Source organism: Hyperoodon ampullatus (genome assembly GCF_949752795.1).
Source record: "Hyperoodon ampullatus genome assembly, chromosome: 19".
Taxonomy (NCBI): domain Eukaryota; kingdom Metazoa; phylum Chordata; class Mammalia; order Artiodactyla; family Ziphiidae; genus Hyperoodon; species Hyperoodon ampullatus.
Genome location: NC_136932.1, coordinates 12120461 through 12134374, shown reverse-complemented (window position 1 = coordinate 12134374; position 13914 = coordinate 12120461). Strand labels below are relative to the sequence as shown.

Sequence of the window (13914 nt, the reverse complement as noted above, 5' to 3'; positions counted from 1 at the left end):
GACCCCAAACACAGTAAGATAAGCAAAATGAGAAGACAGAAAAACACACAGCAGGTGAAGGAGCGAGATAAAAACCTACCAGACCTAACAAATGAAGAGGTAATAGTCAGTCTACCTGAAAAAGAATTCAGAGTAATGATAGTAAAGATGATCCAAAATCTTGGAAATAGAATAGACAAAATGCAAGAAACAGTTAACAAGGACCTAGAAGAACTAAAGATGAATCAAGCATCGATTAAAAACACAATAAATGAAATTAAAAATACTCTAGATGGGATCAATAGCAGAATAACTGAGGCAGAAGAACGGATAAGTGACCTGGAAGATAAAAGAGTGGAAATAACTGCTGCAGAGCAAAATAAAGAAAAAAGAATGAAAGGAACAGAGGACAGTCTCAGAGACCTCTGGGACAACATTAAACGCACCAACATTCGAATTATAGGGGTTCCAGAAGAAGAAGAGAAAAAGAAAGGGACTGAGAAAATATTTGAAGAGATTATAGTTGAAAACTTCCCTAATATGGGAAAGGAAATAGTTAATCAAGTCCAGGAGGCACAGAGAGTCCCATACAGGATAAATCCAAGGAGAAATACGCCAAGACACATATTAATCAAACTGTCAAAAATTAAACACAAAGAAATCATATTAAAAGCAGCAAGAGAAAAACAACAAATAACACACAAGGGAATCCCCATCAGGTTAACAGCTGATCTTTCAGCAGAAACTCTACAAGCCAGAAGGGACTGGCAGGACATATTTAAAGTGATGCAGGAGAAAAACCTGCAAACAAGACTACTGTACCCAGCAAGGATCTCATTCAGATTTGACGGAGAAATTAAAACGTTTACAGACAAGCAAAAGCTGAGAGAGTTCAGCACCACCAAACCAGCTTTACAACAAATGCTAAAGGAACTTCTCTAGGCAAGAAACACAACAGAAGGAAAAGACCTACAATAACGAACCCAAAACAATTAAGGAAATGGGAATAGGAACATACATATCAATAATTACCTTAAATGTAAATGGACTAAATGCTCCCACCAAAAGACACAGATTGGCTGAATGGATACAAAAACAAGACCCATATATATGCTGTCTACAAGAGACCCACTTCAGACCTAGAGACACATACAGACTGAAAGTAAGGGGATGGAAAAAGGTATTCCATGCAAATGGAAATCAAAAGAAAGCTGGAGTAGCAATTCTCATATCAGACAAAATAGACTTTAAAATAAAGACTATTAGAAGAGACAAAGAAGGACACTACATAATGATCAAGGGATCGATCCAAGAAGAAGATATAACAATTGTAAATATTTATGCACCCAACATAGGAGCACCTCAATACATAAGGCAAATACTAACAGCCATAAAAGGGGAAATCGACAGTAACACACTCATAGTAGGGGACCTTAACACCCCAGTTTCACCAATGGACAGATCATCCAAAATGAAAATAAATAAGGAAACACAAGCTTTAAATGATATATTAAACAAGATGGACTTAATTGATATTTCTAGGACATTCCATCCAAAAACAACAGAATACACATTTTTCTCAAGTGCTCATGGAACATTCTCCAGGATAGATCATATCTTGGGTCACAAATCAAGCCTTGGTAAATTTAAGAAAATTGAAATTGTATCAAGTATCTTTTCCGACCACAACGCTATGAGACTAGATATCAATTACAGGAAAAGATCTGTAAAAAATACAAACACATGGAGGCTAAACAACACATTACTTAATAACGAAGTGATCAGTGAAGAAATCAAAGAGGAAATTAAAAAATACCTAGAAACAAATGACAATGGAGACACGACGACCCAAAACCTATGGGACGCAGCAAAAGCAGTTCTAAGGAGGAAGTTTATAGCAACACAATCCCACCTTAAGAAACAGGAAACATCTCAAGTAAACAACCTGACCCTGCACCTAAAGCAATTAGAGAAAGAAGAACAAAAAACCCCCAAAGTTAGCAGAAGGAAAGAAATCATAAAGATCAGAGCAGAAATAAATGAAAAAGAAATGAAGGAAACGATGGCAAAGATCAATAAAACTAAAAGCTGGTTCTTTGAGAAGATAAACAAAATTGATAAACCATTAGCCAGACTCATCAAGAAAAAAAGGGAGAAGACTCAAATCAATAGAATTAGAAATGAAAAAGGAGAAGTAACAACTGACACTGCAGAAATACAAAAGATCATGAGAGATTACTACAAGCAACTCTATGCCAATAAAATGGACAACCTGGAAGAAATGGACAAATTCTTAGAAATGCACAACCTGCCAAGACTGACTCAGGAAGAAATAGAAAATATGAATAGACCAATCACAAGCACTGAAATTGAAAATGTGATAAAAAATCTTCCAACAAACAAAAGCCCAGGACCAGATGGCTTCACAGGCGAATTCTATCAAGCATTTAGAGAAGAGCTAACACCTATCCTTCTCAAACTCTTCCAAAATATAGCAGAGGGAGGAGCACTCCCAAACTCATTCTACGAGGCCACCATCACCTTGATACCAAAACCAGGCAAGGATGTCACAAAGACAGAAAACTACAGGCCAATATCACTGATGAACATAGATGCAAAAATCCTCAACAAAATACTAGCAAACAGAATCCAACAGCACATTAAAAGGATCATACACCATGATCAAGTGGGGTTTATTCCAGGAATGCAAGGATTCTTCAATATACGCAAATCAATCAATGTGATACACCAAATTAACAAATTGAAGGAGAAAAATCATATGATCATCTCAATAGATGCAGAGAAAGGTTTTGACAAAATTCAACACCCATTTATGATAAAAACCCTGCAGAAAGTAGGCGTAGAGGGAACTTTCCTCAACATAATAAAGGCCATATATGACAAACCCACAGCCAACATCGTCCTCAATGGTGAAAAACTGAAACCATTTCCACTAAGATCAGGAACAAGACAAGGCTGCCCACTCTCACCACTCTTATTCAACTTAGTTTTGGAAGTTTTAGCCACAGCAATCAGAGAAGAAAAGGAAATAAAAGGAATCCAAATTGGAAAAGAAGAAGTAAAGCTGTCACTGTTTCCAGATGACATGATACTATACATAGAGAATCCTAAAGATGCTACCAGAAAACTACTAGAGCTAATCAATGAATTCGGTAAAGTAGCAGGATACAAAATTAATGCACAGAAATCTCTGGCATTCCTGTACACTAATGATGAAAAATCTGAAAGTGAAATCAAGAAAACACTCCCATTTACCACTGCAACAAAAAGAATAAAATATCTAGGAATAAACCTACCTAAGGAGACAAAAGACCTGTATGCAGAAAATTATAAGACACTGATGAAAGAAATTAAAGATGATACAACTAGATGGAGAGATATACCATGTTCCTGGATTGGAAGAATCAATATTGTGAAAATGACTCTACTACCCAAAGCAATCTACAGATTCAATGCAATCCCTATCAAACTACACTGGCATTTTTCACAGAACTAGAACAAAAATTTTCAAAATTTGTTTGGAAAAACAAAAGACCCCGAATAGCCAAAGCAATCTTGAGAACAAAAAACGGAGCTGGAGGAATCAGGCTCCCTGACTTCAGACTATACTACAAAGCTACAGTAATCAAGACAGTATGGTACTGGCACAAAAACAGAAAGATAGATTAATGGAACAGGATAGAAAGCCCAGGGATAAACCCACGCACATATGGTCATCTTATCTTTGATAAAGGAGGCAGGAATGTACAGTGGAGAAAGGACAGCCTCTTCAGTAAGTGGTGCTGGGAAAACTGGACAGGGACATGTAAAAGTATGAGATTAGATCACTCCCTAACACCATACACAAAAATAAGCTCAAAATGGATTAAAGACCTAAATGTAAGGCCAGAAACTATCAAACTCTTAGAGGAAAACATAGGCAGAACACTCTATTACATAAATCACAGCAAGATCCTTTTGGACCCACCTCCTAGAGAAATGGAAATAAAAACAAAGATAAACAAATGGGACCTAATGAAACTTCAAAGCTTTTGCACAGCAAAGGAAACCATAAACAAGACCAAAAGACAGCCCTCAGAATGGGAGAAAATATTTGTAAATGAAGCAACTGACAAAGGATTAATCTCCAAAATTTATAAGCAGCTCATGCAGCTCAATAGCAAAAAAACAAACAACCCAATCCAAAAATGGACAGAAGACTTAAATAGGCATTTCTTCAAACAAGATATACAGACTGCCAACAAACACATGAAAGAATGCTCAACATCATTAATCATTAGAGAAATGCAAATCAAACCTACGATGAGATGTCATCTCACACCAGTCAGAATGGCCATCATCAAAAAATCTAGAAACAATAAATGATGGAGAGGGTGTGGAGAAAAGGGAACACTCTTGCACTGCTGGTGGGAATGTGAATTGGTACAGCCACTATGGAGAACAGTATGGAGGTTCCTTAAAAAACTAAAAATAGAACTACCATATGACCCAGCAATCCCACTACTAGGCATATACCCTGAGAAAACCATAATTCAAAAAGAGACATGTACCAAAATGTTCATTGCAGCTCTATTCACAATAGCCCGGAGCTGGAAACAACCTAAGTGTCCATCATCGGATGAATGGATAAAGAAGATGTGGCACATATATACAATGGAATATTACTCAGCCATAAAAAGAAACGAAACTGAGCTATTTGTAATGAGGTGGATAGACCTAGAGTCTGTCATACAGAGTGAAGTAAGTCAGAAAGAGAAAGACAAATACCGTATGCTAACACATATATATGGAATTAAAAAAAAAAAAATGTCATGAAGAACCTAGGGGTAAAACGGGAGTAAAGACACAGACCTACTTGAGAATGGACTTGAGGATATGGGGAAGGGGAAGGGTAAGCTGTGACAAAGGGAAAGAGAGGCATGGACATATATACACTACCAAACGTAAGGTAGATAGATAGTGGGAAGCAGCCGCAGAGCACAGGGAGATCAGCTCGGTGCTTTGTGACCGCCTGGAGGGGTGGGATGGGGAGGGTGGGAGGGAGGGAGATGCATGAGGGAGGGGATGTGGGAACAGATGTATATGTATGACTGATTCACTTTGTTATAAAGCAGAAACTAATAAAAAAAAAAAAAAGGAAAAAAAAAAAAGGAAATTCTTCCATTTGCACAACATGAATCGTCCTTGAGGGCATTATGCTAAGTGAAATGAGTCAGACAAAGACAAATACTCTATGATATTACTTATATGTGGAATTTAAAAAAATCAAATGCATAAAATACAGAGAAGAACAGACTGGTGGTTGCCAGAGGTAGGGGGTATGAAGGATGGGTGAAATGTGTGAAGTTGTTCAAAAGGTAGACCTTACAGTTATAAGTTCTCAGAATATAATGTACAGTACAGTATGGTGACTACAATTAATACTGTACTGTGTATTTGAAAGTTGCTCAGAGATTACATCTTAAAAGTTATCATCAGGGCTTCCCTGGTGGCGCAGTGGTTGAGAGTCTGCCTGCCGATGCAGGGGACACGGGTTTGAGCCCTGGTCTGGGAGGATCCCACATGCCGCGGAGCAACTGGGCCCATGAGCCACAACTACTGAGCCTGCGCGTCTGGAGCCTGTGCTCTGCAACAAGAGAGGCTGCGACAGTGAGAGGCCCGCACACCATGATGAAGAGTGGCCCCCGCTCGCCACAACTAGAGAAAGCCCTCGCACAGAAATGAAGACCCAACAGAGCCAGAAAAAAAAAAGTTATCATCACATAAAAAAAACTGAAAGTATGTGAAGTAATAGATGTTACCTAAACTTACTGTGGTAATCATTCTGCAATATACACATATATCAAATCATTATGTTGTACACCTTAAATGATACAATGTTGTATGTTAATTATATCTCAATAAACCTGGAAAAAATAACAATTAAAAATAAATAAAAACAGAGATATGAAGAAAAGATACCAACTTTGAGACAGTAATTCCTTTGAGGGAAAGAAAAAGAATGTGGGGAGGAGAGAAGAGATTTTAACTCTTTATTTCTTAAACACAAAAAGTGTAAAGGAAGTATAACTGTTAACATCTGCTACTTCTAGATGGAGATACAGGTATTTGATATTATTTTTGATGCTTTCACATATTTCTGAAATATTTAAAGAAGAAAGCCTTAGATCAGAGTAGCTAAGTGGTTTCTGGCGACGTCCTTAACCCGGCCTGAGATAGGTACCTGGCCTTTGCTTCTTTGGCCCATACTCCACGATGCTGTCACTATGCTGAGACAGTGTCTCATCATTTCCACTTTCCACCTCTTCATTTCCAATATCCTCCTCTTCAAAGCTGGTCTTTTCTTTAAATCGATCACCCAGGGCACTTTTTAACATCTGTCAAGAAAATTCTTTTTAACATCTTTCATTGACTTCAGCAGAATTCAAGTTGGAAAGATTAGACAGATATAACCTTTAAAAAGTTTTCTCAGAAAATTAAGCCCAAGTTTAGACACAAATTTTCAGATGCTTATGCATAGTTTCTAAAGGATATATATATATCAGTGCCATGGACTATTCAGTTTCAATATTCAGTTTCAATAAACTTAAGAGTAAATCACATAGGGATTTAATATATTTATTCAATGATACCCCCAAACTACAGTATTTTGTGAAAATCAGAGATCCATCTAATTTTATACCAAATGTGTCTTTAGTTACAAAGGGAAACAATACAGATGTATCTAAAGATATATGGTTTAATATAATCATTTACACTAAATTATTTAGTTTTCATCAGAATTCGATAAAAATTTGGGACTTCCCTGGTGGTCCAGTGGTTAAGAATCCGCCTTCCAATACAGGGGATGCGGGTTCAATCCCTGGTTGGGGAACTAAGATCCCACATGCCACAGGACAACTAAGCCTGCACACAGAAACTACTGAGCCCGTGCACTCTAGAGCCTGCGTACCACAAATACTAAGCCTGTGTGCTCTGTAGCCCACGTGCCACAAATACTGAGGCCTGTGCACTTTGGAGCCTGCACGCCACAACCAGAGAGCCCACGGGCTGTGACTACTGAGCCCACACACAACTAGAGAAGACCACGTGCCACAATGAAGAGCCCGTGCACCTCAATAAAAGATCCCGCATGCTGCAACTAAGACCTGACGCAGCCAAATAAATAAATAAATAGATGGATAGAATTCGATAAAAATTTGGATAAATCTATACCAAATTTGGCTATATAATAAAAGGCTAGGATATAATTTCTCATCCTATGTCCTACCTGCTTGACTTATGGAAGATTTTCAGTAAGTAAGACACAACTAACTTCCTAGTACCTTAGCTTAGCTCTCACCTTCAATTGTAAAATCACTTAAATGCTCACCAACTATGGCAATCTCAATACAGATTAAAAAACAAGACTTGCCCAATCTAGTTCAGAGAGGCGCTGAGATAGTTTCTCTGATACTGCATGTAATTCTTGTTCTGTTAACCTCTTTCCTGCCCTCTGGGAGAAAGGTGAATCCCAGGATGAGACTGCAGCTCTGTTTTCATATCTGTAATAAAAGTGACCTTGTGACATATTTAAGTAGACAAGTGTATGTACATTACTTAGTTCAAAACTACTGTAATACATGTTTTACCAAATATTTCATACTGGTCTTCACAGCAAAATTTGGAGAGTATACCCTTAACTCTTCAAATCCCTTTGCAGACAGACTGTAAACATTGAAGCCTACAGTAATGTTACCTTTTTCCTTTGGGAAGCTTCCTTGTCCTAGGGCCTTGGACCTGAACTGGATACATTTCCTGTTTGCCATCTTTAGACAACTTGGAAGTTAAGAAAACTCTATTATCTGGTTCCTATTAAAAACAGAGGAGAGTTGATTTGAAAGAGATATAAGGAAGACACAAAAAGAACATTTTGGGTGTGATGGGAAGGGAGGACCTGTGACACAAAGCTAGGTCCCTTCATTCTCCATGTTTTGCTTTTTTTAAAAACACATTTGTCAAAACACTCTATTGATCCCCAATGCCAAAGGATGGAGCAATGTCTATAAACTTGCACTCAAAGAAAAAGTATGGCTCAGGATTGCATTCAAATATAAATGCAAGTGAGGTGTTCTCAAATATAAAAATTTAGGGGTTATGGCTACATGTGGATAATGAAAAAATGATCAAATCACAAGTGGAAAGTATCAAAGTCATTATCTTTCATATCAAGAAGTCAACAGAGGGCTTCCCTGGTGGCGCAGTGGTTGAGAGTCCGCCTGCCGATGCAGGGGACACGGGTTCGTGCCCTAGTCCGGGAAGATCCCACATGCCGCGGAGCAGCTGGGCCCGTGAGCCATGGCCGCTGAGCCTGTGCTCCACAACGGGAGAGGCCACAACAGTGAGAGGCCCGCATACCACAAAAAAAAAAAAAAAAAAAAAAGAAGTCAAAAGAAACTGTCCAAAACTGAAACAAAAGACAAAACCTCCAAAATATGAATATAAACTCAACATTTTAAACAATTTATTTCTTAACTTTAGAGGGAATCTTATAGAAAATATTTCTTGTGGTAAAGAAACATTTGATGTTTAACAATCTCTTCAATTTCACTTCAGTATCTTTTTCTTCTATTAAAGTAAAATTAAATTAAATACTTTTAGTAAATAACTATAATATAATCATATTTTTAAAAAACGTTTAAAATTGAAGTTAGTGTCCTGCTCAAGAATTATTTGAAAAAGAATATTCCCACCTAACTGCAACCTAGGTAGAGAAAAAGAATATTACCAGCAACTCAGAAGGCCTTCCACCATCCCTGTAAGCCTTTCCCAAATGTAACCATTATCCTATGATCCCTTTTTTCTCTTTTTATCCATCCACCTTACTATCTAAATAGATGCACAGAATGTTTAGAATTATGGTCACCTAATGCTAACTACTTTTTCGGCACTGTGTGAATTTTTAATAATGAGAGTGTATCATTGTTTATAAATTTACCCTTGGCATATACCTGAGTGTTCTTGTTGCTAGAAAGATAGGAACAGGATCAATGTATAAAAAAGGATTTTATTTTCAAAGAAGAAAAGAGCGGAAGCTAATAGGCCAAAATGTTAACAGTAGTTCATGCTGGATAATAGGAATATTGATGAAAGATTATTTTTGACACTTTCCTATATGTTAAAACATTTCAATTACTCAATTAGAGACATACAATATGGGTTCTGAAATTAGAATGCTTGAATTCCAATCCTAATTCTACAATTGCTGTGGGACCTCAGACAAGATTCTCAAACTCTCTATTTCAGCTTCCCCATGGGAAATAAAAATAGTACCTACTCGAGAGCTGTGCTGTAAGAAGTTTATTCGATACCTGCAAATTAGGGAGAACTGTGCCTGGCACAAAATAAACACTCAGTATGTGTTGGCTCTTACTATTTCCCCTTTTACATAGTCATCCTGTCCCTATCTTCCTAGGGTAAGAATATACAGGTATATGCAGAGGTAAATTTTAAGAAGTACAGTGCTCTGATTAGTGCAGTATCCTTGACTACAATTCTAGCAAAGACGTTTTTAAATCTATAGACTTTTGACCAGTTAAAAGCAAGATTTTCCACTTACCACAGAAAATGCTGTGCCTTCTCCAGTAGAATTCATGGTAGGGGAGCAGTGACTTGAACGCAAGTATTCTTTTCCTATGGGGCAGGGAGCTCGAGGCTCTGAAGGATGGTAAGGTGGATGTAAAGGAATAGCTGATCGGATAGGCTCCCCTAACTTCCTAGCATTTGGGATCATATCCACAGAAGGAATTTCTGCTAGTTGGACAAATCAAAGTGGACATTAAGATGAACTAAGAAATAAGAAATAAACCATTTCTAAGAAATAAACCATTATATATATATATATATATATATATACTGTATCGTGTTATATATACACATACCCTATACAAACATGTTCACACACATTACTTAGAAATGTATTTTAAAATTGATTTAAAAAAAAAAACACCAGGGGGCTTCCCTGGTGGCGCAGTGGTTGAGAGTCTGCCTGCCGATGCAGGGGACACGGGTTCGTGCCCCGGTCCGGGAAGATCCCACATGCCGCGAAGCGGCTGGGCCCGTGAGCCATGGCCGCTGAGCCTGCGCGTCCGGAGCCTGTGCTCTGCAACGGGAGAGGCCACAGCAGTGAGAGGCCCGCGTACCGCAAAAAAAAAAAAAAAAACACTAAAATAACAATGAAAATAGGGACTCATCCTCAGTAAACAAGTAGGGACCTAATTAAATCAGGAAGAATGTAATTTTAATGTTATTATCATAAAAATACTTCCTAAAAAGTTATTTAAAAATAATAAAAAATTGGGCTTCCCTGGTGGCGCAGTGGTTGAGAGTCCGCCTGCCGATGCAGGGGACACGGGTTCGTGCCCCGGTCCGAAAAGATCCCACATGCCGTGGAGCGGCTGTGCCCGTGAGCCATGGCTGCTGAGCCTGCACGTCCGGAGCCTGTGCTCTGCAACGGGAGAGGCCACGACAGTGAAAGCCCCGCGCACCGCAAAAAAAAAAAAAAAAAAAAAAGAAAAAAAGAAAAATTACTAAAAACCCAAATGGCTTGAAGAATAGCTATATAAATTATGGTTCATCCACGTTATAAAAATAGTTGGCCATTAACAATGACTTTATATAATACTAACCATATGAAAACCTCAGAGACAATACAAAATGAGAATATTTTTCAAGTTATTATAATTTGAAGACCACCAACTGATATCTAATCAGTCTAACGTAACAGACTCTTATTGTCCTAAAGTCTCTGTTTGAGAGGAGAGGATTTAAATAAAATAGCGGATGCAAAACATGTGACCAAAGACCATCTTACAAAGAAATCCGAGTTCATAACTAATAGCAAACATTTACAATGAGGTCACGTAAAACCAAAATGAATCGCATTAATTGCAGAGCAACAAAAGTAAAAAGGCTAATAGCAACTGCCGCAAGAACTATTGTCTCCAACTCACAGCAATAGTCTCAAGAACTCAATGCATTACTACTCACTGTCTTCAACAAAGGACGTCCCACTCTTGGACAAAAAACTAGATGAGGGAGTGTTCAACACTTCTTCATGTGAGTCAGAACATGGTAGCGTTGAGGCTTTTTTAGATTGCATTTCATTAGGACCTTGGGCACCTAGAAAATATTAAAGTAAAACTTTTTTATTGCCGAATGTTAGACTAAAAGCTACGAGTTTAATACCCTGAGGATAAAAATATCAGAAGTGACATAATCATAGAACTATGTTGGTCTGATTGCTTGAAATACCAATTACTTTTAATAACTATCAGATAGCAATATGTAGTTCTGTAGCCCAGAATCAATTATATAACTTAAAAACAAAGTTTTACATAATATTTCATTCCTTTGCTTTAGAAAAATAGGTGCCAGACTTGTAACAGAAATGCTGACTGTTGCACGGGTATATCTCTAAACTAGAGATCTTGGCTGGTACCATAATCAATGATCTGTAGGTCAAACAAATTGTTTTGTCTAATTTTCAAACGCTTAATATTTTGAATCAGCTCTATAATGTTAGTACACAGAGGGCTACATTAAAAATAGTTCTGAAATTGAGGGAATATCCACTTTGCTCCCTTGGAAATCTACAATACACAAACTTCCCATAAACAAAATGGAGTAATGACTTCCCCTCTCTAAATAACTTTCTATTTATCTAATCCCTTCTTCAGTTTAATGAAAGACTTCACCGTAAACATATTCCTCACTTCGAAAGTATGAGAATGCACCCTGAAAACTCGTTGTTTACCGATACAGTCAACTGATAAAATCACTAAATACAGAAAAATTCACCTTGTACAGATCCCCAAATCCACACAATTTATTCCTGAATACTGTATTTTCAAATTTTTGACACTCAACTGATGTCTTTTAAAAGTCTGCAAATACATCTTTTTGTGCTCTCCTTTTCCACAATCCAGTGCAATATGACCATTTTCATACCAAAATGTTTTAAGTATGTAAATTTCCCTCCATAACTTCGTATTTCACATGAATATCCTCTAAGACATAATGTTCAAAATTCACAACTTGGTCCTCAATTTCATGATACTGAATTTGTCATCAGTTTGACCACAGACTAATTCATTTTTATCTGGGTCCATTTTTTTCTTCAGCTCCTTGAATAACCATTTCATATCCTCTTTCTTTTTGATGGAATTTCTCCTAAAATCTCATGCTTAGTTATCACCTGGAAACTTTAATTTGTCAGATTGAAAGTTACACAAATTTCTCTCAATGATCTTCAGACTGTTTTAGAACATACTGTTTTATTATTGCAGAGATTGTGAACTTCTCTACTGTAAGCATTAATAATATTTCAATTAGGGCATTCCCCGGTGGCCTAATGGCTGGGATCCTGAGCTTTCAATGCCATGGCCAGGGTTCAGTCCCTGGTCAGGCAACTGAGATTCCGCAAGCTGCACGGTGCGGCCAAAAAAAAAAAAAAAAAAAATCAATTATTTAAGTATCTGTATAGTAAATATATCTCATTTACCAAAAAAAAAAAAAAAAAGGTCTTCAGTAGAACAAATGAGTGAAGATGGTCAGAAGGTACAAACTTCCACTTATAAAATAAGTAAGTCATAGGGATGTAATGTACCGTATGGTGACTACATTAATACTGTATTGGGGGGGGTGCCCTGAGTGCCAAAGGCCTCTCATCCCAGGCTCCTCCATAAGGAATCTGGCTCATGCCACCTATAAAGCAAACCCCAATTCTTGTAGAGGCCTCATTACCCCCTCCCCCATTCAGAGTCACAGAGCAGCAGTGCCTTGGTCCCAGGGGCAGGCCAGATTTGCATAATGGTGAGATCCTGCTGTGTATCCTGTTACGAGGTGCTTAGGAAGGGGTTTCTCCTTACTTATATAAAAGGTTTAAGGAAGCGAGATGGCCAAGATGGCAGAGTAGAAAGACTCTGAGCTCACCTCCTCTCATGGGCACACCAAAATCACAACCATCTGCAGAACAATCATCGATGAAAAAGATAGGACCCTACCAAAAAAGATCTACAACTAAAGACATAAAGAACGAACAACAATAAGATGGCTAGGAGGGGCAGACTTGCAATATAGTCAAGTCCCATACCCCCCAGTGCGTGACCCACAAACGAGAACAATTACTTTGCAAAGGTTCTGCCAAAGGAGTGAGAGAAGTCTTGAGTCCCACATAGGCTCCCCAGCCTGGGGGGCCTGCACCGGGGAGATAAGCTCCCACAACATTTGGCTTTGAAGACCACTGGAGATTACTTTTGGGAATCCCAGAGGGCTGCAGGAAATAGAGATTTCATTCTTAAAGGGCACACACAAAATCTACTGAGACCCAGGACAGAAGCTGTAATTTGAGAGAAGCCTAGGTCAGACCTACTTGCTGATCTTAGAGAGCTTCCCAGAGAGGCAAGAGGCAACTGGAGTTCACCGTGGGAACACAGACACTGGCAGCAGCCATTTTTAGAAGCTCCTTCTACCACGTGGACCCTGGTGCTGGCAAGCATCATTGTGGAATCCTACCTCTAGCTCATTAGCGCCAAGACATGGCCCCAACCCAACAGCCTGTAGGTGCCAGTGCTGGGACACATCAGGCCAAGCAACTAACTGGGCAGGGACACAGCCTCACCCATCAGCAAACAGGCTGCCTTAAGATCCCCTGAGCCTACAGATACAGTCTTGGGACACGGACCTGCTCATCAGAGGGCCCAGGACTCAGTTTCACCCACCAGTAGGCATGCACCAGTCCCAGAATCCACTGGGCCCTGGCCCTGCCCTTCAGGGAGCCTGCTCTAGCCTCTGGACCAGCTTCTCCCACCAGGGGACAGACATGAAACTCAAGAAAACTAGTCCCGGGACTTCCCTAGTGGCACAGTGGTTAAG

At 38.7% G+C, this 13914-nt stretch overlaps 1 protein-coding gene across 1 annotated transcript in view; it reads right to left on the bottom strand.

Annotated features, from left to right (window-relative positions):
* CEP95 (centrosomal protein 95) overlaps nt 1-13914 on the bottom strand; it is a gene marked incomplete at its 5' end in the record, with an annotated part of 66725 nt that overhangs the window by 25168 nt on the left and 27643 nt on the right. The window contains 5 exons of the mRNA XM_079724565.1: nt 6224-6377; nt 7415-7544; nt 7739-7851; nt 9599-9792; nt 11029-11160. Of these exons, the coding sequence (XP_079580691.1) occupies nt 6224-6377; nt 7415-7544; nt 7739-7851; nt 9599-9792; nt 11029-11160 (723 nt within the window). The remainder of the gene's footprint in view (nt 1-6223; nt 6378-7414; nt 7545-7738; nt 7852-9598; nt 9793-11028; nt 11161-13914) is intronic.